The 26,969-nt window shown below is 50.0% G+C and overlaps 1 protein-coding gene and 1 long non-coding RNA gene across 4 annotated transcripts; one reads left to right on the forward strand and one right to left on the reverse strand.

Annotated features, from left to right (window-relative positions):
- Positions 1-931: 931 nt before the first annotated feature.
- Positions 932-12,139, forward strand: LOC122222979. 2 transcript variants are annotated; one of them, XR_006203968.1, is made up of 5 exons: positions 932-1,034; positions 2,074-2,281; positions 7,944-8,431; positions 10,265-11,253; positions 11,724-12,139. It is a non-coding gene; the product is annotated as an uncharacterized LOC122222979 (long non-coding RNA). The 2 variants fall into 2 exon arrangements; XR_006203969.1 differs by having other exon boundaries at positions 2,077-2,281.
- ZDHHC22 (zinc finger DHHC-type palmitoyltransferase 22) lies at positions 8,343-16,237 on the reverse strand. 2 transcript variants are annotated; one of them, XM_042943895.1, is made up of 4 exons: positions 15,418-15,473; positions 14,936-14,992; positions 13,532-14,071; positions 8,343-8,608 (listed from the first exon to the last, which is right to left on the reverse strand). In XM_042943895.1, the coding sequence occupies exons 3-4, from the start codon at positions 14,055-14,057 to the stop codon at positions 8,343-8,345; spliced, it is 792 nt and encodes a 263-aa protein (XP_042799829.1). In that variant the 5' UTR covers positions 14,058-14,071; positions 14,936-14,992; positions 15,418-15,473. The 2 variants fall into 2 exon arrangements, with proteins under 2 accessions (XP_042799829.1, XP_042799828.1); XM_042943894.1 differs by lacking the exons at positions 14,936-14,992; positions 15,418-15,473 and adding an exon at positions 16,001-16,237.
- Positions 16,238-26,969: the final 10,732 nt, after the last annotated feature.

Here is a 26,969-nt window from a genome sequence, read left to right on the forward strand (position 1 = left end):
TTTCTCCTCGGAGCCTGCTCCATTTTGGGGTCTTTGGTGGCCCCCATGCCCTGGTCTCCAGGGGGTGGGTGTAGAGACAAGCCAGCTGTGCTCAGGCCTCTGGCAGTGTCTGGTCCCCTCCTGCGGGCACCCTGACACTGCCTGGGAAGGCAGCAGCCCAGAAACAGCTCAGGCCTTTTTTTTTCCCTGGTTAGACATCATCCTTGTGACCTGGGGTAGGGTCCCCAGCCGGGACTGTCTTCAGACGTCCACAATTAGCCTCTGGAAGAAGCTGCTTCATCCTGGGCAACTTGCCCATAATCATCAGCCTGGGAAGGACCAGATACATCCCAAGGATCCCAGGGTCCTGAAGCCAGCCTGTTTGCTCCCGCAGTCACCTTAAGCAGCTACTGTGAGCTCTGTGAAGGCAGAGGCTGTGCCTAATTCCTTTCTCTGTACCCACCAGGGCCTACTGAATACCAGGTGCTGAATAACAGTAGGTTAAATGAATAAATTGATCAATGAATTAATGAATGAAAACTTGACTGTTACTTGTCAGCAGGGAGTTTATTGGATGTCTACAATAGTCCACAATACAAAGACAGTCTGGTGTCTGGGTTCACAAGATTAACTCAGGAGCAGACAGCCTGAGTTCGAATCCCAGCTCTGCCACTTACCAGCTGCATGGCTTTGGGAAGCTTATATAACTTCTCTGGGCCTCAGTTTCTTTACCTAGAAAATAGGGGTAATAAAAAAGCATACCTCGAGGGGTTGCTATGAGGAATAAGTAGTTACTATAGGTAAAGTGTGTATGACAAGGGCCTATTCACATAGTGAATGTTCAGCAAATGTTGGTCATTATTACTCATTGTGACTCATGCATCAACAATGGTGTCAGTGCTGTATACTATATGCTAGGTGCTAGGGGAAACCAGAGAATTCCACCATTGCCATTCCTGCCCTCCAAGGTTCAGCTGGGGGACAAAACCCATACAGGAGGGACAACTTCCCTGGACCAGTCAGGGCTAACGGAAGAAACATGCGGGGGCCACTAGGTGATGGTGTGGGGAGAGGGCAGTGCAGAGGGCCATGAAAGGAACATGGGCCTCGCCAGTCAGGATGAGAGGATTGTACATCATGAAAGGTCGCCCCTCTTCCTGAGCCCCTGGTAGCCATCTTAGTAGAAATGACTTCCTTCTAACCCCCTTGCTGAAGTTCTATGGGAAGGAAAGAGTGATGGGGAGTTCTTCCCAGAGGCTCTTCTTTGAGCCCAAGTGTCTCTGATGTCCCCAGTTTGAGTTCTCCAACAGCTTTGGACTGAACCATGGGGAAACAAACGTGACCCTCTGCCTTTGGTCTCTAATGTGGAGGATCATGCTGATCATTAGAAAAAAAGTAGACATCAGTTTGTACTTGACTCACCCAAGCAGGACAGCCTGTAAGAAGCGATCAGAGGGAAGAGGCAGGTCCATGGGGAACGTGGCCTGAAGAGTAAACTCTGACTGTGACCACAGGATGCTTACTCATGCCCTATCACTCCTAATGGAGACTCACAACTCCCAGGAATCATCTGGCATTCCAGCCCCTGCACAGTCCCTTCTACTTGTACTCCTACCTGCAGCCCTGCTTTCCTGTCTGGCAACTCCTAATCATCCTGTATAAATTTGACATTGCCTCCTCTGGGAAGTCTTCCAGTCTACCCGCCGAGAGGGTGCTCTCCTCCTCCTGTGGCACCCTGTCCTCCCTCATAACTGTCCGCAGTTGGTCCTCGTCCCTTTGGTCTTCCCGGGGTCAGGTAATAGGTCTCATTAATCTTTGCATTCCTGGTTCTTGGCATCATTCCTGGCATGGAGTCGGCATCAATGAATGCCTGAGGAATGAATGGAGGAGCTGGGCCAGCACTACCCACAGAGAGAGGAATGAGGACAGAAGCAGAAACCAACATCAGGAACTATCCCAGACCCCCCAACCCCACCAACAGGCTCACCCTGGTTGGTGACCAGGTCCAAGGTTCTGCCTTATCTCCAAAGCATCTCAGATAAGGCAGGAGCAATGCATCCTAGCTCCCTACTCATCCCCTCCCTTTCCCCCCAGCAGGAGGAGCTGCCTTCCAAGCATCCTTGAGAGCATGCCCAGAGGAGGGAGATGTGGGGAGCAGTGAGGCCAGTTGCAGGATTCTGAGTACAGAGAGGAGCCAGGAGGACCAAATTCATGAAGTGACAAGACAACCATGATCCTGGGAAAGGAGACTGGCTAAAAAGTGGCTGCTGGGACCTAAGGATTGGTTTCTTCATTATAGCAGGTGGGGGCTCAGGTTGCTTCAAGGACTCGTGACCTCTATTGCCGCAGGCAGATGGTTTCTCCCAGCTTTGGCAGCCAGAAGGTTGTGCTGCATGGCACGATGTGCAGATTGCCATGAATCTCTTCCTCCAGCGCAAGGTTACGGAGTGGTTAGTTAAGAACAATAGCATCAATCACCAACAGATGGGCCATTGACAGAGGCAAGTGATCCCCATTACCTTGAATCCCAGGGTCATGATCTTCTCTGCTCCTGATGGCCTTTCATTTGAGGTCACCTTGACCATTCTGTCTTCACCTTCAGGATCATCTTGGGCCTTCTCCCCAGGACCCCTCCATTCATGCTCCATGTCGGTGAAATGGCTCTGATACTTTCCCTTCCTTACCAGCCCACAGCCAGTATTCCCACCCAAACCCTGGTTATGTCACCCTCAGCTCATAGCAAATGCCTCCTCTTGAGTCCCTCCACCATCTCCACTTCTGGTCTACCCACCAAAGCCCTACTTTCTGAAATATATTTCTAATCATGTAGTTCCCTTGCTCACAACTTTCAATGGTTCCCCTGTCAACTTTGGTCCAGATCTCTTAGCTTGCCATTCAAGGCCCCCTCTGCTCAGATCTCCAATCCCAGATTTTTTTTAATGTACATCCAAGTTAGTTAGCATATATAGTGCAACAATGATTTCAGGAGCAGATTCCTGAATGCCCCTTACCCATTTAGCCCATCACCCCTCCCAAAACCCCTCCAGCAACCTTCTGCTTGTTCTCTATAATTAAGAGTCTCTTACGTTTTGTCCCTCTCCCTGTTTTATATATTTTTGCTTCCTTTCCCTTATGTTCATCTGTTTTGTATCTTAAATTCCTCATATGAGTGAAGTCATATGATTTTTGTCTTTCTCTAATTTCACTTAGCATAATACTCTCTAGTTCCATCCATGTAGTTGCAAATGGCAAGATTTCGTTCTTTTTGATTGCCGAGTAATACTCCGTTGTATATATATATACCACATCTTCTTTATCCATTCATCTGTCGATGGACATTTGGGCTTTTTCCATACTTTGGCTATTGTCAATAGCGCTGCTATAAACATTGGGGTGCATGTGCCTCTTTGAAACAGCACGCCTGTATCCCTTGGATAAATACCTAATAGTGCAATTGCTGGGCATAGGATAGTGCTATATTTAATTTTTTGAGGAACCTCCATACTGTTTTCCAGAGTGGCTGCACCAGTTTGCATTCCCACCAGCAGTGCAAAAGAGATCTTCTTTCTCCGCATCCTCGCCAATATCTGTTGTTGCCTGAGTTGTTAATGTTAGCTATTCTGACAGTTGTGAGGCGGTATCTCATTGTGGTTTTGTTTTGTATTTCACTGATAATGAGTGATGTTGAGCATTTTTTCATGTGTCTGTTAGGCATCTGGATGTCTTCTTTGGGGAAGTGTCTATTCATGTCTTTTGCCCATTTCTTCCCTAGATTGTTTTTTGGGTGTTGAGTTTGATAAGTTCTTTATGGATTTTGGATACTAACCCTTTATCTGATATGTCAGTTGCAAATATCTTATCCCATTCCCTGGTTGCCTTTTAGTTTTGCTGATTGTTTCCTTTGCTGTACAGAAGATTTTTATCTTGATGAGGTCCCAGTAGTTCATTTTTGCTTTTGTTTCCCTTGCCTCTGGACACGTGTTGAGTAAGATATTGCTGTGGCCAAGGTCAAAGAGGTTTTTGCCTGCTTTCTCCTGGAGGATTTTGATCATTTCCTGTCTTATGTTTAGGGATTTCATCCATTTTGAGTTTCTTTTTGTGTATGGTGTAAGAAAGTGGTCCAGGTCCATTTTCCTGCATGTCGCTGTCCAGTTTTCCCAGCACCATTTGCTGAAGAGACTGTCTCTGTTCCATTGGATATTCTTTCCTGCTTTGTCAAAGATTAGTTGGCCATACATTTTGTGGGTCCATTTATGGGTTCTCTATTCTGTTCCATTGATCTGAGTCTCTGTTCTTGTGTCAGTACCATACTGTCTTGATGATTACAGCTTTGTAATACAGCTTGGGATTGTGATGCCTCCAGCTTTGGTTTTCTTTTTCAAGATTGCTTTGGCTATTCGGGGTCTTTTCTGGTTCCATACAAATTTTAGGATTGTTTGTTCTAGTTCTGTGAAGAATGCTGGTATTATTTTGATAAGGATTTCTCAACTCCCAGATTTAATTCCACCTGCTTCTCCATGATGGCCGCTATGCTCACCATCCCATGATCACTCCAGGGCTCCAGGCCAGTTCCCTTTTCCTGGAAAGCCTTCTTATCCATGTCTGCCTTCTCAAATCTCATCCATTCCTCCAAGCTCTGCACACATGGAAGCTCCCTGGTCCCTACAGCTGGACATGCTCTCTTCCTCTTCTGGGGCTTCCCAGCAACCTCTCCCAGGATGTGAACCCCTGGAGGACAGTGTTGTCTCATCTGTCTTCCAGCCCCACAGTGTGCACAGCAAAGAAGAGATGTGGAGTGAGCAAATGAGCACAAAATCTAAGCATTCATTTAGTCAATATTTACTGAGCACCTACTATATGCCTAGCCCCTGCTAGGCATTTAGGATACAATGGTGAAAAGGCAGGTGTGTCTGCCCCATGGAGTGTAGACAGCCCATGCTCTACAATGTGCCGAAGATTAGTCACAGCTCCATTCATCCCCTCCCCACCCCACCGCCGGCATATCTTGGGTCTGCCTTTTTGGTTGCTCGTTGGCATGTGTCCAGGGAACACAGACCTATATACAACACTGGCCTAGGCTGAAGGCTCTTCAACAGCCCAAGAAGAACTAACACTTTGTAGTTGTGCCTCTACTAGTCCAGGCCTGCTCATCTTTAGGATGCATCAGAGGTCATGCCCATTCATCTGCTCAGGGACCACTCCCTCCCTGCAGGGCTTAACCCACTCTCAGCTGCCCTCAGGACTGGGCAGCCTGAAGTCTTCAAGTTTTGTAGGGGCTGAGAGGTCAGGGGGCCCTGTCTGATCCTCAGGGGGCAGTCAGCTCTACCTGTGATGGAGGATCAAGTGGCTTCTCCTCTTCATTCTCTCCCCACCTGTCCTCTGACATGGGAAGGAGTGGGAGGAGGAAGAGGAAGGTTCCTACGTTACACATTCTACCCCTGGCCCCCATGGGTCCATGATCCCAGCACATAGACCTGCTACCAACAAGGGGTGGTATCCACACATTTACCAGCCACACAGCACAAACCCTGACCAGTCACAAAGGACACTGACTGATGGGTTGGAATAAACTCCTGAGGGTTCCATGCAGGTAACAGGCATTGCCCTTTTCATTGCTGGATTTTGAAGCTAGCCAGGAGTCCAGGGGAGGAGCAGGAGCAGCTGGGGCAGCAGGAGTGGGTTCTCAGGGAGTCTGGACAATGGTTACTTACCTACTAGAACAGAAGTATTTTTAATACTTACCTTAAATATTTCAACAGCTTGTTTGACTGTGTTGGTGCATTCCAGCCTTGCCTGCCCTGCTACCAACCACAGTGCCCGTGTGATCACATCAAATCCAATTTAACACCACATGTTTTATTGATGCTCTTCATCAACAATACAGGGACATGTGTACAAATGCTACTCAAGTCCCACACCTGGTAACCCCCCCCCCCCGTCACCACCCACTGACCAATTGGCCAGAAGCCGACTCCTGCAGGTCTCCCTTTTAGTTCCTCTCCCCATGTCAAGTCTCACAGTGCTGAGCCTCCAGGAGGCTGGGAATGGCATGGCTAGCTTCCAAGCTTGAGCTCTGCAGTCAGGGAAGAGCCAAGGTCTGGATTTCCCAAGGAATCTCTTCCCTTCCACTCCCACTTTTTCAGTATGGCCAGAAGTAGGGGGTGAAGATGCTCCCCAATGATTCCTTCATCCAGCCAGCCCGGGCTCCTCTTCAGCCTTCTCTGCAATATCCTTCCCCTCCAAGTGACCTGCCCTGCTGACACCAAGATGGCAGAGTAACCATTTTCCAAGGGGTGGGATTCAGTGGGTGGGGGCAGGGACAAGATGCCCCTGATGGCAGAGATTTTATTGTCTTGCTCATCATTTTTGTTTGTTTCAAGTTTTTATTTAAATTCCAGTTAGTTAACATATAGTGTAATATTAGTTTCAGGAGTAGAATCTAGTGATTCATCACTTACATATAACACCCAGTGCTCATTACAACGAGTGTGCCTTGTTCATCATTGTATACCGGTGCCCGGAAGAGACTTGGCACAGAGTTGGCACTCAAGAAATATATGTAGGATGCATGAATGAATGAAAATGGGAGGGAGTGTGAGCCAGTGGTGCCATTACTACATTAGCCCTGTAGGGGGCATGAAGGCAGGACCAAGGTAAAGTGCTCCTGAGCTCTGCTCAAGAACTCATAGTGTTGTGTGACAATGCTTGGGGTGCCTGTGGCCGCCAGCTGGACACTGTAGGGCGTGGGCTTCAGCTCTGCTGCCTGCACGGGTGGTAGACTGGCCTTGGGATCCAGTCAGAAGGGGCATTTGTGTTGTCCCCACTCCCAAATATGCCCCAGAGGTTCGATCTTCTGGGCCCCAGAACACAGAGCAGTGCCCCCATCCAGAGCCAATTAGATAACCAAGGCTGGCCTCACAACTGCCTGACCTTCCAGCCTTGCTCTCCCGCTACGGCCCCTACCTGCCCCTGACACTGCTCCATCTCCCTTTCCTCAAATGCCAACCCCCTCGGCTAGCATTAACACCCAGTCTGTCCTGTCTCACCAGAGACCCCTCCTCAGTGGCAAAGTAGGGTCCTGAAGGTTTGCATTATGATTTTCAGACCCTTCCATGCCTTCTTCCTGCTTCGTGAAAGCAAATACTTCACAGGCATCTCTACAGGTCTTGCCTCTGGACCTGGCAGTCACAAAGAGGACATTAGACTCTTGGGGGTGGGAAAGGATCTTCCCTTTCCTGACCCTGTGCAGAAATTCTTTCCACAGCATGCCTGCCAGATGACTGACCAGTCCCTGCTGGAATACCTCCAGTGGGACACTCTTTACTTCCCCAGGCAGCTTTTCAAATACTGAACAGCTTTAGATGCTAGAATGTCCTTCAGAAATGAGCCCCTCATTTGCCCCTCTCATTCTCATCTCCCAAATATCCCAGTGCCCAACCTCTGTGTGACCTCTCTCCTCCTCTCCTCTAAGCATTTTCTAATTTCACAACACTCCTCACCACCACCCCCCCACACACACACACATGCACACATCCCCTTCTGTATAGTCATGCAACCACATGCTTCTCCCACTTATCAGTATTTCTCCTTTCCTTCTTCCTTCTTTCTTGCCTTCCCAACATCTAACAAAGACCCCAAAGACTAGACATCAGAGGGAAAGCTACAAGAGTGCCAAGGAAAGGAAGCATCAAGGCAGGTCCCAGACTGGGCTGGGGTGGACATATGGGGCAAGATGGAAAGACACAGCACCTAGAAAATCCAGGCTATTGGCTGCTGTCTCCCAGAGAAAAGGTTTTGCAACTTGGGGGTGGGGCAGTAAGCTCCTGAGTTTCCCTTCCACTGCTCACAAATCCACAGAGAGAATAAGAACACACCCCTCCTTTTTCAACCTCCCTAGCAGTTGGCAGAGCTGACTTGGCTATCTCTCACACATGGTAATTTTAAACATTTTTGCCTACCTCTAGGTCCTGGGAGCATCATACCAACAGCAAGAATCCACTCTCCATCCTAACATGGGTCTGAGAGGAAGAGCTCTAGCCAATAGCAGTGATGACATGAGACATGGGAGAGAGTGGATGAGCCCGGCAGAGGGGGAAAGCAGGGGCTCCAAGGGGGAAGGAACAAAAGCAGAGCCCTCCTAGCAGTTGTCTGGCTCTTGGGAGCCTAGCAATGCCTGAGTGGCCATTTTTCCTTCTAGCCACAATCCACCAGCCAACGCTGTTCTCTATATGTCACAGACCAGGGATGGATGCTAGGACCTTACTGGCTCAAGGTTGTATTGGGTCATGGGCGGAGACAAGAGTGCCACGGTCTTATGTTCAGGAGGAGTTAAGACACACACACAGAAATGATGGGAATGCCTGCTATTTGTCACGCTGCTTGGAGCTCTCACCTCCAACATTGAACATGGGGACCAGCAGGCCCAGCAACCACCTCTTCCCGAAGACCTCCTGTAAGTTCTTGCGCCAGGGCCGGGCCCTCACCGCCACCCCCTTCCGCACCTGGTGGCGGGTTTGCCCCCTCAGGATCAACAGCAGCTGATGGCAGCAGAAGCCCGCGCAGGCCAGGCCGATAGCAAACCAGAGGTAGAGCATGAGGATGACGAACATTTCAGAACCGAGGACAGCTCCTGCAGGGGGGAGGGGAAAGACCAGAATCGCTTTACACCCAGGCCACGTACTGAACTGCGATCCATGCAGGCGCTTTCCACTAGGGAAGGAGGGAGATTAATGAGACTGAAGCTATATGCTGTAGCAATCTCAGCGCTGCAGCGAGGGAAGGAAGGATGAACTAGTTGCCCTAACTTTTTCTTAGTGCCCACGGCTCCTGAAGTGAGAGGGGAGAACTGGGGGACGTGGGGGAGAAGAGAAGGTAGCTTCTTCTCCTGGCAGTGCCTAGATGCCACCATTTCCTTAGAGTCAGAGATGCCGTCTTGCTCTACCTTCTCTTTGTGATCTGGAAACAGGGAGAAGGTGTTTTTTCAGGAGCAGAGGGGGGTGAGCTGAGGATGCAAGGGAGGGAGCTGGCTCCTGGGCAGTTGCCTTGACTGCAGCCCCATCTCCCTACAGAACTGGGAACACTGGCGGGGAGGACTCTGGAAAATGACAGCATGATGGAGAACAGGGCCTAGTCATCAAGAAGAAGTCACAAGCTCCAAGGGCAGTGCAGAGCGCTGACTTAGAAAATAATTCAAGTCATTAATGTTAACAAGAGGACAGTATGGCCACGAGAACATTTGGCCAGAGCTGTCAGCCAGGGCCTGCTAAGGCTGGAAGAGGCCCCCAAGATCATCAGTCTAGCTCCCTGCCTTGGGCAGGACCTCTCCAAACCCCTCCAAACTAGCATTCTCTATCATTGGTTTTAAACATCCACTGAATAAGAGATCCCACACTCTTCGTCAGAACTGGGGTGGTCAATCTATGCTAAGTTTGACTCTCCCGGCTCTGTGGCCTTGTATAAATTATCTAATCTCTCCAAGTTACAGTTTGCTCATATGTAAAATGGGCATAATAACAATGACTCCATAAGGTTGCGTGATTCAGGGAAATGGTGTACAAAGTGACCAGCATTCTGGTTCACACTCAGTGCAATGCTCCCTGATGAGGGTCATTTATAGATGAGGAGACTACATCCAAGAAGGGCTCACATTTAACTCCCAAGACCAGCCAGCTTTCTCCTTCTTTCCAGGGCTTTGAGTCCTGGATGGGCTGCAGCTTTGGCAGCCATGGTAGAGACACCTACCTTGACCAGCCTAGCAGCTAGGGCATGGGGTCCAGGAGAGAACTCAAAAGCCCTCCTCAGCCCCTCTCTCCCTGCAGTGCAAGCCAACCTCCACCCCTTCCAATGAGATGAGGGTGCCTGTTCCAGAGACCCCACCTTACAATCTATTCAGCCTCTGCAAATCTCAACCATATCCTTCTTCTCCAGCATTCCCCTGGCTCCAACCCACCTCTTCCCTGGTTTCCCCAGTCCTCAGTTTCCAGACCTCTGAGGGTTGGGCTTTTAAAATTTGTCCAGTCTGAGCAGCGGTGGACTCCACAGCCAGGAGGATGTGGGCCAGATTCAGGTTTGCTCATTAACAGCCTCATCTTGCCCTCAGCCCTAGGAGATTTGAAAGGTTTCTCCTTGCAAAGTTGGAGACAAATAAGTCCAGCTGCCCAGGGGATGGAGAGCTCACTCTAGCTGGCATTTGGAGCAGCCCCTCAGCTGGCATGGGGCGGCAGTGGGACAGGGCTTACATAGGGCTGTTCCATCCCTCTGACCCACTTCTTCCTTGTCAGCACAGGTTAGCTCAGGCAGCCACGTGCAGGATGCAGGATCCCGGGACCATGGTGCCCTCCAGGCTCCAGGAATGCTGACAGGCAAAGATGGCCCTCCAGCTGTGATGTGAGAACATCAGAGCTGTCAAGTGCAGGGCCTGCCTTGCAACTCAGCCGCAAGGATAAGCCTGAGTTGATGGAAGCTGTTTTCCATAGGCTTTTTTCTGGCACTAAATCAAGACATGCGGAAAAGACCTCGTGGCCTTTTTCTGGCCCCTTGCAGCAGCTACAAAAGGCTATTCTGGGGATCTGCTTTCTCTTGAAGTGTTTGAAGTTGCTCAGCCTAGCTGCCTCAGCTCCTCTGAATTATTTAATAATAGTTCTTCTTTTAGAAAATCACAGAATTTTCCTAAAGGGCCTGATTGGTCACACCATCCAATCTTTCCATCTCTGCTTCCTACCAAGCATCTATAACACCTTTGACAGATCATCACCCAGCATCTTTAATAGACAGCCAGGGACAAGAACCTCTTTTCCACCCAAAGTAGCTCGTTCATCAAGAAGCAGCTCCAGAGGCAGTGTGGTGCAGTGGAAAGAGTATGAGCTCTGGAGGCTAGCAGCTCTGAGTCCAAATCTGGGGTTGGAGTCACACTCGTGTGGTTTGGAAGCAACTTAACCTTGCTGAGCTTTTGGCTCCTGAGCCTTTAAAATGGATGTGATAATCCACATACTATGTGTTCAGCAAATGCTAGTCCCCCTTCCCTTCTACTGGACTTTCTGGTGGCACCAACCACGCTGGCACACTTATCCCAATGACACAGGTCAGATGGTGTCATCTCCATTTCCCAGATAAGAGGACTGAGACTCAGAGGGCTGACACAACCTGTACCAACCCCCTGAAGCCCAAAGAAAGGACAACTTCCAAAATTGAACTGGCTAGTCTCCCACCTCCTTGGCATAAGCTGAGGGCCAACACTCCCAGCCATGCTGTGCTCTTGTGGCAGATCTGACTCAGGTCGGTACCACAGTTGTGGACAGCTCAATCTATTAAACAGCTTATCCCCTCCTCTTCCCTCCTGTCCACCTGCCCTCCTGAGCAGATGAGAGAGGGTGTGCCCGCAACCATTCAGGTTGAGAATAGAAGGAGAAGACATAGGAAGGGAGACACTGATGGGGTCAGGTGCATGCGTGGGCGGGGAGGGAGAAGGCCTGGTGAGGGGGAAGAAGGAAGGTCAGCAAAGGAGGACGATGGGTGGGACGGGAGAGTTGGAGATTAGAAACCTTGGCCCCCTTTTCCCAGTGGGTATGGGGAGGAGGTAAAAAGCGGTGCTGCAACAAGGATCTGGGCCCCAAGGTAGTCACCGACTGGCTTTGTTCTCCCCCAGATCAAAGTAAGAGCCCCTCTTCCCTTCTATCCTGTCTCCCAAACCTAGCACATATGGACAGGCCTCAAGCCCAGGCTTATCTCAAATCAAACCATTTCAGGATCCTCCCTTTGGAACCATTCATTCTGATGTGATGATGCTACTTGGAAAAGAAAGTGTAATCAGGCTCTCTGGCTCTCCTCATCCCTCCACCTGTCTGTGCTCACACTCCACCCCCTAGCCCGCCCACCTCCCCTCCCCCGGTCTGGTTATTTTGGTCCCAGCAGCCTCCTAGGCCGGTGCCAAGATCCAGAAGGCCCCAGAGTTCCAAGTTCTGGGCCGAATTCAGCCACCAGCCCTCAAGGCAACCCCACAGCTGTGGCCTTCCTGAGTTTCTGAGTTCCCACCACCCAAGGACACAACAGTTCTGCTCCTGTGAAGGACCGGGCTGCAGACCCAACAAAGACCAAAATGGTGGCTTCCCCCAGAATGGAGCAGAACTTTTATGAAGGTCCAGCCCAGGTACATCAAACTAAACTTGGGATCTCAATGGATGTAGCTGCAATGTCTGTCTTTGTCCCTGAAAGGCCAATGGTGTGCGAGATTCCCCGTGCTGCTGGGGGTTGTTTAAACACCTGAGCAGGGGTGGGGGCGGGGCAGAGGCTGCTAGTCAGTAATAGTAAGATCCTGGGCAAGCCATTCAATCCCATATGAGCCTAAGTTTCTTCATCTGGGAGGTGGAGATAACAATCTCAGACACACACATGCATGCATGCTAGCAACTGTAAGAAACAAGTCAGCTGAAGTCAAAGGCCAGGGTAGGGATGGAAATGAGGTAGGGGCGAATTTCAAGGCCAGGTAAACTGCCAGGAGCCAGGTCCCTCTGTGCCAGGAATCATGGAGCTCTCCTTGGGGGCACACTATAGAAAGTACAGTCCCCACCAGGGTGCTCAAGAGAGTGCTGGTGTGAAGGCCCACATGCCTGGCTCCTGCAAGCGTGAGAGTCTCCCTGGAGGGTCAAATCGCACGCCAGTGCCACAGCACTGTGATGTGAAGGTGGAGCCATTAACCACGGCTGCATCTCTAACCAGGGTGGCCCTGCTCTGCGCCATCTGCAGGCTAGAGAACAGCCTGGTGGGGACAAATTTAGTGGGCAGGAGGGTAGGGCTTACCCTTCTGCGGGGGCTGGCCTGGCACCCTGGTCAGTCTCACTGTGGTTGGTTGGCGAGACCTTTGGAAGGCAAAATCCTTGGGGGAATGTGTGAACAGGACTGGAGTCCAGGCAGAGGAAGGTCATAGCATGGGTGTACCTCACAAACTGCATGGAGGGATGGCCAGCACCCAGCCCTGTCTGGCACAGAGCAAGTGTACTGCCTGGATTGCCACACAATTCTATGAGCAAATAGTGGCAAACAAGGAGGAGATGATGAATGAGGATGGGTGGGGGGCGGCGGTTGGAGAGGGAGGTGGCCGGGTAAAATACAGTATGCCCAGTTAACCTGAATTTCGGCTACATAACAGAATATTTCTTTATGTATTTCTTTATTTATAGAGAGAGCATGAGCAGGGGAGAGGAGCAGAGAGAGAGAGAGAGAGAGAGAGAGAGAGATTGAGAATCCACAATCAGCACAGAGCCCAACTCGGGGCTCGATCCCACGATCCTGGGATCGTGACCTAAGCCAAGATCAAGAGTCGGATGCTTGACCAACTGAATCACCTAGGCACCCCGTTAACAGAATTTTAAAAATAATATAAGTATGCCCTATGTAATATTTAGGACATACTTATATTAAAAGAGTTATGCATTGTTTATCTGCAGTTACAATTTAACTGGGCATCCTGTATTTTTCTTTACTAAATCTGGCAAACTTGGGGTTGGGGTGGAGGGTCCCTATGTAGGGCACAACCTGCCTGCCAAGGCCCACTCACCGGAGAAGAACTGGCTGATGGAGGTGGGAAGGAGCGTGAGGAAGGCCAGGGGGTGGGCGAAGGAGATGGAAAGGACTGCTGAGATGTAGGCCACCCCGGCCACCATGGAGTAGAGGCAGGCAAGGGAGGTGTAGAGGCAGAACAAGACGAAGTTGCGCATGTTCCTGCCGCCGATGCAGTTGCCGGTGAAGAAACAGTGATGATCGTGCCTCAGGGTGACTCTGGCGCACACGCGGCAGAAGTGGGTGCTGGGCGGGGGGCACGGGGCCCTCCTGGTCGAGGGCCCCTGGCAGGCATCCAGGTCGTCCGGGGAGTTCTGGATGACCAGGACGTAATTGCCCAGGGCATTGGTTGAGAGGAACAGGAAGAGCGCCCCGTGGAGCAGCGCGGGAGAGAAGAGCCAGGCGGCGGAGGGGTCCTGGCGCATGCTGGGCAGGAAGAGGAAGAGCTGCAGCACGAAGGTCACCAGGGAGATGCACAGGAAGTAGGCGGGGGCCACCACGTTGAGCAGCCTCAGGGCCAGCATCCTCGATTACATTCCTAAGGGGCCCAGGGTGAGAGGAAGACTTACTGCAGTGTCCAGGGGGCGCGGTTGGTCGCTCCCGCCCCACTGAAACCCAAGCTCCCCACCCCTGTCCCTTGGATCACGCCTCCTCTCTTCCCCAATCCGAGCCCAAGCAGGTGTCAAACCCCAAGACCCAACTGGCCTCTGGGGGTCAGGCCCTATCTCCCAGTGCCCGCTTGGTTTTTGAGCAACCTCTGAGGCTCTAGAACCCTGGAATCAGGCACAACGAGGCAGTCTGGGGGGTAGGGGGTGGGGGGAATGAAGGGCGTGGGGCCAGCGCTCCGCTCCTTTATGGCAGTGGAAATGAGCCCAGGTTTGGGATTTCTCCTCCAGACTCCCTTGGAGGAGAAAGCAAAGAATTTGGAGTGGGGCAAAGAGAAATGACCTGTTGGAAGTCCTGCTTTACCTCCTTTTCTCTGACCCTCTGGCCACCCCCCTCCCCCAATGTTGGGCAATACTCAGGGACCACACCCCTAACCTAAGGCTCCTTGGAGGTATGTGTGCTTATAGGTCTGTGATGTGTGTGTGTGTGTGTGTGTGTGTGTGTGTGTGTGTGTGTGTTGTGTGTGTGTGTGTGTGTGTGTGTGTGTGTGTGTGTGTGTGTGGTGGTCGTGGTGTGGTGAGTGTGTGTGTATATGTGGGGGGCATTCCTTGTGCATGACTCTGTCCGTGTAATCTGTGTGTGCCTGGGTATCTGTGTTTGTGTATGTATATATCTGTGTATCACACACGCAGCCGCTGCCACCTGGCTTTTAGAAAAAAAATCAATTAAAACAATCAATACATTCACACACGCGCTCAGGCACCAGGTGAGGTGAAGGGGGGAGCAGTCGGAATACCTGTGTCAGCCGATCCTGGTCAGCCCATCTCCCCGACGCTGGCTGCCCTGGCTATTTCTTTGCAAAGAGCGTTTTCATTTGAAGCGACGAAATTAAAATCCCCCTTCGCGCCCTCCCCCCACCCTCCTGAAGCGAGAACCCAAACAACCCCGATGGCGCCGAAACCCTTTCGATGCCAACAAGCCCGCCCTGGGCGAAGGAGTGGATGTTTGGCCAGCCTTTTCGGCGGATCTACCCCCTGCTGCCGAACACCCCCACCTCATTCCCCACTCTACCCTGACCCCCAAAGCCCTGGTTCTTGCCCAGCTTCGGAAGCCACCGGGAAATAGGATTCCCGGCGCCCGAGAGAACTTTTCCAGGGGCTAAGGAGCCGGCGAGCCCTAGGCGCAGGAAAAGTTCTGGGAAGGCGGCTGCACCCAGGATGGGCAAATGCCACGAGGCCTCCGTCCAGGCTGTCCCGTCCGGATTGGGCGATCGATCACCTTGGAGTCCCCTTTGCAGGTGCCAGTGCCCCCGGGGACCTGCGGCCGCTACCGGGAGCGCGAGCCAATCTCCTCGACAGGAACTCAGCCCGGAGCAAGCCCGGGGGTGGTCGCTAGAGGCCGGGCACCGCCCCCACCCAGGCGCCCCCGGGGGCTGCGGCGGCGCTGCCCACCCCAGAGAGCCCTCGGCTCCGGTCTCCGGCGAAGCAAGTGTCTTCCCCACGCCGGTCGCCAGGGGGGCGCGGGAGCAGCCTCCAGATGCGCCGCGGCGCCTGGCAGGCGGATAGGGGCTGGGGGAGCGAGGGGCGCTCGGCCGGCGGCCCCCGCGCCCTGCACCTGATCAGGGAGCGCGGAGACCGCCCGGGCGGTCCGGGGGCGCGGGGAGCTGTCCGCTCCGCACTGGCGGCCGCCTCGCCCGCGGCGGAGGGCGGCACGGCCGGGAGCCCTAGCGAGGCTGGCGGCGCGGGCGGCCGCCGGCGTCTCGGCCACCGCCTCCTGGACGCCGGGGAAGCCGCCCCCCGCGCCGCCGCCGCCGCCGCCGCCGCCGCCGCACCGCCGCAGAGGGGTGGGGAAATGAACTCACCGAGCTCGGGTCGCGGACAAGAGGAGCCCCGGACGCCGGCTCTCACGCTCCCCGAGGCTGCAAAGTTGTGGGCTCGGCCCCGCTGGCTCGCAGCCTCCTCACGCTTCGCTTCGGGGACTGGGCAGGTAGCGGGGACGTGGGGAGGAGGGAGCGGGCAGCTGCCGTCCTCCCACTTGGGCGCCAGCGAGTGGGGGCCAGGAGGCGGCGGGGATGGCAGCTGGGCACCCCTCAACCCCGCCACCCCTCCCTCCCCTCCTGGGGGCGGCGCTCTGGCCACCCCTCTCAGCATCGTAGACTTGCCCCCCCCCCCCTTTTCCCCTGGAGTGGGCTGGGGCGCTCTGCCGGACTTCAGCCACCAACTGGGGGGATCTGGATTCAGCGCTGATGTGGATGTGTTAGCCATCATCTGCTCCTTCCTTCCCTGCTCCCCACTCTCTCGGAAGGAGGGAGGCCTGGGGGGGGGGGGTGTTGAGAGCTCAGTTTGCCAGGGGCAACACCCATAATGATCCACGTTGTTGTGTACAGAGGCGTTGAGAGCCCCAACTCTGGAGCCTGTCTGCCTGGGTCTGAATATCCCCCATCCACGGCCGTGTGATCTTCACATTCCAGTTTCCTCATCTGTAAAACAGAGATGTGAGGATTATGTGACAATATATGTAAAGCCGTTAAACAGGGCCTGCCCGTGGCAAGCTCTATTTGAGTATTAGTTCATAATTACTGCCACTGTTTACTGGGCTCTTGTTACGTACCAGACACTGTGCTAAGCCTTTAGCATAAGACAGCTTTGTTAATCCTCAGCAGAAGTTCAGTCATCCCCATTGTGCGGATGAGGAGGTTGAGGCACAGAGAAGCTAAGTCACACACCCAAGGTCATACAGCGGAGAAGTGACAGAGCCTGGGTTCGAACTAATGCATATGCCTTCAGCCTCTAGACACCCGGAATCACCCTGAGACCCAGGGGGAGCTCTCATTTGGGAGAAGGGAGGACAGCAGAAGGTTTTATCCGGACCAGAAGCTCATGCCTAGAGCCCCACCCCTTGCCCCCTGTTCCTATGTCCTTCCTCTTCCTGACTCTACTATTCTGAGGTGGGTACTGAGAGGCACCAAGAGGGTGGGGACACCTGGCCCCGTGCATTTCAGTAGGGATGAGGAGGAAGCAGAGAAAGCTTTAGATACACTGCAGGCATAATGGTGTCACCACTACCCCAATTTCCTGGGCTGTCATAGCTCACTCATCTGGCCTATTCCTCTCCTCTGGGTGAAGGCTAAATTAATAAATAAATGTTTATTGCTTTCTCATCTGGTTGATTAATACAAGGGCAATCCCTCAAAACGAGGACCGTATGTTTATCAGCTCGGCCTATAGTTTTGAATCAGCAGACACCGTTTTCTCTGTGTTTTATCAGTATACATCAAAATAAAAAGGGGGCCAGGAAACCTTTTTATATTCTGAAGGGGTCTTACATGTAAGCAAAAGCATAGCTTGCTTGGTCTCTGAGAATCTGGTAGCCCTGTGACTCTGGGGGCTACAGGGCAGACACAGAGAAGCACAAATAGCCTTTTTCCCTTTAGAGCTGCTTTGTGTAGAGATCATGGCTGTCTGGGCCCTCTTTGTAAGCTCTGCTGGCCCCCGCCACTGGCTGGGGAGGGAGGGAGGCCGGAGTGCTGGGTTTGGGTTATATTGATTGAAGATCTCCATTCCTTAAATACCTTGAGAGTCGCGCAGTATTTCTAATTTTATTTTGCATATGGGTGTGTGGTGGGAAGGTGTGCGTCTGGATTTGCGTGTGTGTGTGTGTGTGTGTGTGTGTGTGTGTGTGTGTGGAGGAAGGGAGAGAGAGAAGATGTCAGTGGGGGAAGGGAGCACTCAGCCAGGAAAGAGTCTGGCTGTGGAAACGCAGATGGGCAAGAACAATTACTTGTGTAGAAATATAGTTTATCAACAGGAGAAGACATTAAAGCTTCAGATCTCCAGCTAGCATCTCCTCAGTGCCCCCCACCTTAGTGAACTGAGTAAGAGGACGTACAGCCAAATGTTATTTTGTTTTTCTAAAATTGGTGCTTATCCCTGACAAAATCAGTAGGGAAGCCAATTTGAAAACCTCACCTCGATTCTGGACCCATCGGAATTAAGCAGACCAAGAATGAACAACTTTACTGCTACTTCCCAGCTGTGGGACCTTGAGCAGGTCACTTAACCCCTCTGTTCTCAGTCTTCTCACCCATAAAATGGGATGAAGATGTTACCTCGTGGTGATGATCAAATGGAATAATGTAATTTAAGCACTTCTGTCCTGGCAGGAGATTGGACAGTGTTAGCTTCTTCTCTTCCTATCTCTCTTCTGGGCCCTTATCTCTACCCACCAGAATATCTTGCCTTTCCAGCTAAAATGAGAGCTCTCTATATTGGAAATGTTTTGGGGTCTCTTCCATGTCTCCTAAAATGGTTATTTGCCTCGCAGAGACACTGAGTAAAAGTGTACTGACTGATGAGTTGATACTGGTCTCTCTCTGAGAGGAAAAGCTGTGTTCCAAGGTCTTTGGAATATCTGCTAAGGACACAGACGCCATTGATCTTGCGTCCTGCCACTACCCACGGCCCCCCCCCCCCAACTATGGTCTCATCGTCCATAAACAGCATCAGAAAATAATTTATAAACTACACTCTCCATTGCCCTTGTCATATATTCTTAGAGTTAAGCTATGACTATATCTGCGGGCGGGCCCAAGGGAGCGGGAACAAGACAGGCATCTGATAGCTGCCGACCACTTTCCCAGAAATACGTGCCATAAATCTTGCTATTTGGTGCTATTATTTGAATAAAATGAATTCCCTCCCAAGTGGCTATCTTCCATTTTGCCTCAACATGTTGTGTACCCAGAGAGGAACTCTGTGCAGCAAGCGGCATCTCCCCTGGGTTGGGAACCCCACACACGTGTGTATCTGGCCCTATAACTCCCAGCTGTTTGGGATGGAAAACATTCCAAGATGCAAGGGGCCACAAAGAAGGAGGCCGTGGGGATTTTCTTTCATTCTCATACCCTTATATCATATTGATTAGGGTGAAGATAAACTGGGGTCTTAAGGTTAACTGGTACCCTGAAATTAAGATTTTAATAGACATCTTCAGACAGGATGTTTTTTGCTGCAGATAGCAAGTCATAGCCAGGGGCAACCACAAAGTGCTCCCCGAGTCTCAGAAGGCTTAGTGAGACACCATCCCTGCCTGCCTGGATCCAAAAAGCATATAAGGGTCATCTTTGTCTTATCAAACCCAATACATGGAATTTGGATTATCACAGAATTTCTATTTGGAGGGGGTAAGGTTCTTGGCTGACGATGTCTTCATTTTAGCAATAACACGTTACTTTGATGTAGTAAAGTGCTTTGCAGGTTGTAAAGTACATCCACAAAATTAAAATTTTATTCTATGAGTCTCTCAACAGCCCTGTAAGCTAGCTGGGACAAAAATTATTAAGCCCATTTTTCTTAGGAGGAAACTGAGTTCAGAGACTTGCTCCGTGTTAATTTGCAAGCCTTGCCTATGTTTGATTTAAAATGTAACTCAACATGCAAGAATCTCACTAATACTCAACTTTTTTGGAACATCTCAAGTGCATAAAGGAAGCAGGTATATGACACAGTCCTTCAGAATAAAAGACCTGAATGATCTTCCTTTACGTGAGATATTTATATAAAGCTACATAAATAAAATAAGGCAAAGTAAGCCCTCAGCACATTAATCAAATGTTCTCAAGCATTCTGCTGTTTGTGGTGCTGGAGAGCGTGTATGGAATTAGGAGCCTTGATGCTCTTCGGCAAAGCCTACGTGTCAAGGTGAGAACAGCAGGTCTGAATGTCACCCTTGGGGTGACGGGCAGCCCCGGCAGTCTCCCTGGTGATTGATGCATAAGAGTGGAATTCTTGGCTTGGCTTGACAGCACCTCCTTTAGAGTGTTCAGGCGGTGGAAAAACAAATGTGATCTTTTACCAATTAGGCATGGTTTCCGGGTCCTGGTAGGGAGGCCTGTGCCTGTGGGCCAGTGTGCAGCTTAGCCAAGGTGGTGGCAGCAGGATTGATTGGTGCTTTGGTCTCAAAGTGTGCAGGAGGTGGGGGGCGGGGAGCGGAGTGGAGGGGGAGGAAGAGGGGGCATAGGCAGGGAAAAGAGGAGGTGGGCAGAGAGCAGAGGGGAGAAGAAAAAGAGAGGAAAGGAGAGGGGCTGAGGGAGAGCACACTCATTTGTCTGACACAACCTCAGTATGTCTTCATGATGGAGGACGCTCAGGGGCGCGGGGGGGGGGGGGAGATCCGCTGTCTCCATGGAGAGCGCTGCGAGGCCAGGTGTCCAGGATGGGAGGGAATGAGGCTGAAGGCTGACATCTCAATCAGAGGAGGAGGGAGGTGAGACCAGGAGAGGCACTGCAGTGCCCTTGGCTGCTTGTAAGACTCTCGATATGTTGTAATGGTTGTAGAGAAGCGGGCAGCCCAGACCTCACACCCCTGAACCCCTCTGCCTCCGTCTCCCCCAGTGCTCCAGCAGAGATGGCCCAGGGCCCAGGGCCCAGGAGAGAGGCAGTGTGGTGTGATTGGAAAAAAAAACAAAAAACAACCATGACCATTTGGTGTGAGCTTTCCGTGTCCACTGGCCTTGGCCTAAATCCCTGTGTTCCTATTTACTTGCTGTGTGATCTTGAGCACCTTCCTTAGCCTCTCTGAGCCTCAAATTCTCTGTCCGTTCTTAACTTGCATTTTGTCATCAATTTTACATGACAAAGATGCCAACTCAATAGGCCCTGGGCTTTCTACTTAAATAATCCAACTACCGAATCATCTTGCATGCTTCCTAACACTACTGCCTCTGCGATGATCTTGTTTGTGTGTTTCTTTACTTGTTTACTGTTTGTTTCTTTTCATCTGATAGACTATAAACCCCTTAGGGCAGGGACTTACCCATTAGCTTTGCCTCTGTAGCTAGGACCCAGCACAGAGCCTGGCACACAGTAGGTACTCAGTAAATATTGGAATAAATAAGAGACAGTCTGGGGGACAAAAAGCATGAGGGACTGACATGGGGTGTAAAAAATACCTTGATTGTGGTGATAGTTACAGGACTATATGTTTACCAAAACTTATAGAACTGTACCTGTCAAAAGGGTGGATGTTACTATATGTAATTATACCCTTAATATCTGATCTTTATTTTCATTTATTTATTTTTATCTTAGAGAGAGTGTGTGTGGGGGGTGGGCAGTGAGAGGGACAGAGAGAGAAAGAGAGAGAGAGAGAATGCCAAGCAGGCTCCATACTCAGCACAGAGCCCGATGCGGAACTCTGTCCCACAACCCTGGGATCGTGACCTGAGCCAAAATCAAGAGTCGGACATTCAACTGGCTGGGCCACCCATGTGCCCCCTGACTTTAAAAAATAAACTATAGGGAGCAATGGATCAACAGAATTCAACTAATAAAGACTCATTTTTACTGACACTCATTACGTGTCAGGCTGAGAGGGGGCCAAGTGCCTTTGCATTGGTTAACTCATTAAATCCTTGCAACAACTCTGCCTCACGGAAGTCTGACTCTACGTATTTTGTAGAGGGGAAATGGAGACTCAGAGTGGTTACAAGATTTGCCAAGATTGCAAAGCTCGCTGGCGGCAGAAATGAAATCCAGGTCACGTGACTCCAATGCCCAAGTCTCACCCAATGGGGTTTCTTCTGTCTCTCACCCCTAAACCCTCACACTGACAGAAATACAGAGGCTGTTTTCCTTATGGCAGAGTCACATATTATGCTGATGTTTACGATGTTCATCTCTTACGCTTTCGCATGAATTAGCCAGTCAAAATCTTTTCTTAGTGAAACAGGGCGTAGAGAGAATGGGCTTTTGTCTGGAGATCAGGATTGGGGTGGGATGTGGCATAGAGTTAATACAAACAGGCCTGCAGGAGGGCGTGGGAGGGTCTGATGGGACCAGAAGATAAAAGGGAACCAAAGGAGAGGGTGTCCAGAAGAGCGGTGAGAAGACAGTCTCTGGGGTCCGATGATCTGGGTTCAGATTTCAGTTCCACTAGTCACCTGTGCAACCTTGAGCAAGTCAGTTGACCTTTCAGTGTCTCAGGTTCCTGATCTGTAAAACAGGGTGAATTGTAATTCCCACCTCATAGGGTTGCCATGCAGATTAAACAAGATAACATCTGCAAAGCACTTACGATAGTGGCTGGCATAGTAAGTATGAAACAAGTGATAGCCATTGTACCTGATCTTAATTAATTAAACACTGGTGTAAGCCAGGATGGAAGTTCACTTCAGTCTCACATAAATGAAGTTTAAAGGAGCCAGTCCAAGGCTGCTATGGACATTTCATGATCATGTGGGACCCAGATTCTTTCTCTTGTGTTGCCCTGTCATCCTGATGTCCGCTCCTGCCTCATGGCCCAGGATGGGCCAGCCATCATGTCCATATTCCAGCCAGCAAGAAGGAGACAAAGAGAAAGGACATACCCCTCTCCTCAAGGACATTTCCTGGAAGTTAGAATACATCTACTTACCTCTCACCAGCCAGGACTTAGTCACGTGGTCACACCTAGCTACAGGTACCTATGTAACCAGCTAACATTTCTGAGTTGTACTGATAAAGAGGAAAAGGAAAATTAATTTTGGGGCCAACTTTTGAAAAGTTCTGAGGGTAAAGCTGAAGAGCATATTTTGACCAGACACTAAGCTCAAAGCCAGATTTCGTCTTCTACTATGGAAAAGTTTAGACACATCAAGTTGTCTGTCCCCCAAGTCCCAGGACAGAAGCAAGAGTTTCCTGGCACTTTCGGTCACTTAAAGATTCCTGTTTCCCGGGGCCCCTGGGTGACTCAGTCGGTTGAGTGTCTTACTTCGCCTCAGGTCCTGAGCTCATGGTTCATGGGTTCGGTTTGTAGGTTTGAGCCCCCCATCGGGCTCACTACTGTCAGCGCGGAGCCTGCTTTGGATCTTCTGTCCCCCCTCTCCTTCTCCCTCCCTGCTCACTCTCTCTCTCTCTCTCTTTCAAAAATAATAAATACATTTTTAAAAAGATTCCAGTTTCTCATTGGTCAAATGGGGCTACGACCTCTGCCTTTTCCCACTCTCCCACTGACCCTTGCCTTCCTCTGGGCATTTCTCCTCATAGAAACAAGCCCAGGAAAAGCAGCTCCAGCCTGGCAAAGGCTTGACCTCAAATGAACATAGACAATGGGTGCTACAGGCAGCTATGGTCAGTGTCCTAGGCCATCTGGCCAGCTCAGCAAGCAGGACATCTGGCCCTGATGATACAGAGAGAGACAGAAAGGATGTACTTTAAATATTTTTTTATTTAAAAAAAAACCATATGAGTGGGGTGCCTGGGGTTAAGCGTCTGACTCTTGGTTTTGGCTCAGGTCATGATCTCACATGCGTGGGATCAAGTCCCATATCGGGCTCTGTGCTGACAGAACTGATTCTGCTTGGGATTTTCTCTCTCTCCTTCTCTCTCTGACCTTCCACCACCCACAAGCACACGCTCTCCCTCTCTCTCAAAATAAATAAGTAGACTTAAACAAAAAACCTATGAGTAACATTTTTTGCATGAAAATTTGAAGTTGTAATTAAAAATAAGTCAGAAATCCTTTGATCCTAAACCTAAAGATAATGATCATTAATATTCTGTATGTGCCTTTCAATCTTCTATTTATTCAGATTTTTTTCCTTTTAATTATAAATTTGGGCTCACATCTTCATCCTCTTTTATAACCAGCATTTAAAATTCCACCATAGTGGGGCACCTGGATGGCTCAGTTGGTTAGGCGTCTGACTCTTGGTTTCAGCTCAGCCATGATCTCAGGTTTTGAGTTTGAGCCCCACGTCAGCCTCTGTGCTAATGGCATAGAGCCTGCTTGGGATTGTCTCTCTCTTCCTCGCTCTCTGTCCCTCATCTGCTCATGCTGTCACTGTCTCAGAATAAATAAATAAACTTTAAAAATAAATAAAATTCCACAGTAGTAAGACAATCTTCCCATGTTGATAAACACACTTCTCCCACATCATTTTTAACAGACAGCTTGATTGCTTCTCTTACAGAAGGGACACAGTTTAGTAGGGATACACCAAAATTTGGCTTTGAACTTAGTGTCTCGTCAAAATATACTCTTCAGCTTCAGCTTCAGTCTTGGTCTTTGAAAGGCTGAATAGCTCAAGTTCAGACTTCAGTGTCATTTCTGAGTTCCCTAGACTTGTGTACGATTCATGATCCCGTGACCATATTACATAATCTTTGTATCCAAGAAACATAATAACCTCTGTTATACACACATGGCATGTCATTTGGATTTACTGTTAATAATTAGTTTCAAATGTAGATAACCTTCCACATGTGGCTTGTAATGAATATCTTCTTTTATGCTTTATTTGTTGAAATCCTATCAGCCAGCTAAAGCTTAAATGTGTATTTATTATTACAAGGGTGAAATGCTGTATTGCTTATGACAGTTATAAACACTGTCCCTTTTATGTTAAAATTTTCCCAGCGTTAAATATAGAAGGAAACATTGAAAACTGATACAAATATTGAGATGCATGCCCGCCAGATGCTTTCAGAAGATACTTTTTTGGGGCAACAACAATAAAACATTAAAGTAATAATATGAAGCAGATAATGGAAATTAGATTATATAATAGTTCTAATCTTTGTAGAATTGCTTGGGATGCTAGCATTTGTAACACTGAACAAAATAATCTTTACAAATGTCAATTTTTTAGTTACTGTATTCTAGTTAGGCCATAAGGCTTTGGTAAAAAAGCCCAGTTGTGGATATCTTTACAATTCGTCTTGTAAAGATAAACTAAAAGATATCTGTAAAGATAAAAACAGGATGTCAACCAACCTCCCAATTTCATAAGGAAGAAAGCCTCTATCACATGTAACAATATCCATGGTGAATCATATTTGACCCAATGTGGAGAGGAATATAAAGACTTTGAAGAGAAGAAGAAATTATTGGAAAAAGTGAGGATCCCACTCCTTCACCATCATCAGTCAAAAAGAAGCTTTGATTTATGAACACAAACATGTCTATAAGATACAGCGTAGGAGCAAGCCAGCAACTACTGGTACAAGGGGACAATTGTGCCTGCCCTGTCGTGTTAAACTGCACAGCGTTGACAGTGCAATTCATCAATAATGAAGTTATCATCAGGAACAGTCTCCGATAAAATTTTAGACGTACTCCTTTATCGAAAATATTTGCCCCATGAAGGCGATCGTAGGCATTGGCCTAGACTTCGGCTGAATACTGATCTTAACACTCGGCCACTTGGCATCCAGCCAAAATGTGTCTTGAGCGCATCTCTAACTTCAGATTACTTCCGGTTTCTCACTATTATTAGCAACATTGCAATGAGTGTCCTAGCACAAACAACTCCATGGGGCTCTATGATTATTTCTTTGGCTGGGTTCCTAGTAGTAGAGTGGCTGGATCAAAAGGATCCCTATTGCCAAACTACCTTCCAGAAAGTTTGCACCAACTTGCCTCCCGCAAGAGGAGGGGAGTAGGGAGAGATCGTATCCTGGCTCCTCATCAGCTACGGCACCTGCATTTTCAACCTCCCGCAGCGGTTGGCAGTTGGGTGGTTGAGAGTAGCATCCTTCAGACGGCTCCAAACCCTTCTGGACCCCATCATTGTGATTACAGCTGTAATTCATTTTGTGTTTATCTTCTCTCTGGCATTATGGTAGACTCCTTGGGTGCCTTTTTGGACTTTTTTGGGTCACAACGATCACGAAAAGTAAATGTTGCTGGCCTAAATTTATAGATAAGGAAACTGAAGCTCAAGGGTTGGGTGGCCCTGCTCCTAACCCTGATGGAAGTTTCCAGAAGCCTGACGAAGCAATACTCTGAAAGCCTTCTCTTGTAGGTAAATGAAGCCTAGAAGGTCCGATCCCCATGACGCCAGCTATTCAACCCCAGGGGAACTAGAGCAGTCCCCAAGTCCTCCTAGCTGTATCCATTTCCGGCCAGGGTTTGAATGTGGAAGAAAGGTGAAAGCCAGTGCTTACTGAACCCTGCCTCTGCTCTGGGCTTGGCTGTGTGCTAGGCACTTTACATGGATTCACGTCCAGGGCTTCTTGGTGGTTGCTGAAGGAAACTGTGTCCGAGTGTCTGCCCTCCCCAAGTGAGCTGCCCGCCTGCCTGGTGTGTGTGTGTGTGTGTGTGTGTGTGTGTGTGTGTGTGTGATAACAGACTAACAGCACCAGGAGCAGGTCAAGATTATTGGCCACGGAGTCCTCCACCACAACAGGTTGGCAGCTGACCACTTGGGGGGACGGGGTAAAAAGAGTGACCACGTGCCAAGGACTTGCTATACATTATCTCATGTAGGTTTCAAACTGCCTGGTGAGATAGGATCCACATCTTATGCAGGTGGAACCAGAGGCTTAGGAAATGTTCCAGAGCTCACAGCTAGTAAATGGTGAAGGACCCAAATAATCCAGGATAGATGCACATACTTTCTCTGATCCAGACAGGAAAACATACTTCGATACATTTCTATAACCCTTGTAAGAGCCTGAAGCCTTGAGAAAGAAACAAGGAGCCTTCAGAATCCCCCCAGGAGCAGGAAGGCTGTTGTTCTGAGGCCTTGCGGAGGAAGAATGTACTGTCCCCGAGCTGAGGGGGACGCACGAGGGTAGACAGCCTTGGGCAGGTGCTGCAAGCGACCTTCTAGCCTGAAGCAGAACTGCCTGGGCTGCGTGGGTGGTGGCAGAGGAGTGTTGTCCTTGCACGTGAGGACCTGCCTCCTCCTTCCTTCCCTTTTCCACTTCTGGAACCCAGGAACTGAGACCTGAAAGCCTAGAGGCCTGAAAGCCTAGAGGAAGGAGCCAGCCTGCTGTCCTCACTGGCATCCTTCAGCAGAGACACACACAGCACCTGTGGGCAGCCAGACCCCAGAGTCAAACAGATCT

The sequence above is a fragment of the Panthera leo genome, chromosome B3 (genome assembly GCF_018350215.1).
Source record: "Panthera leo isolate Ple1 chromosome B3, P.leo_Ple1_pat1.1, whole genome shotgun sequence".
Lineage (NCBI taxonomy): Eukaryota > Metazoa > Chordata > Mammalia > Carnivora > Felidae > Panthera > Panthera leo.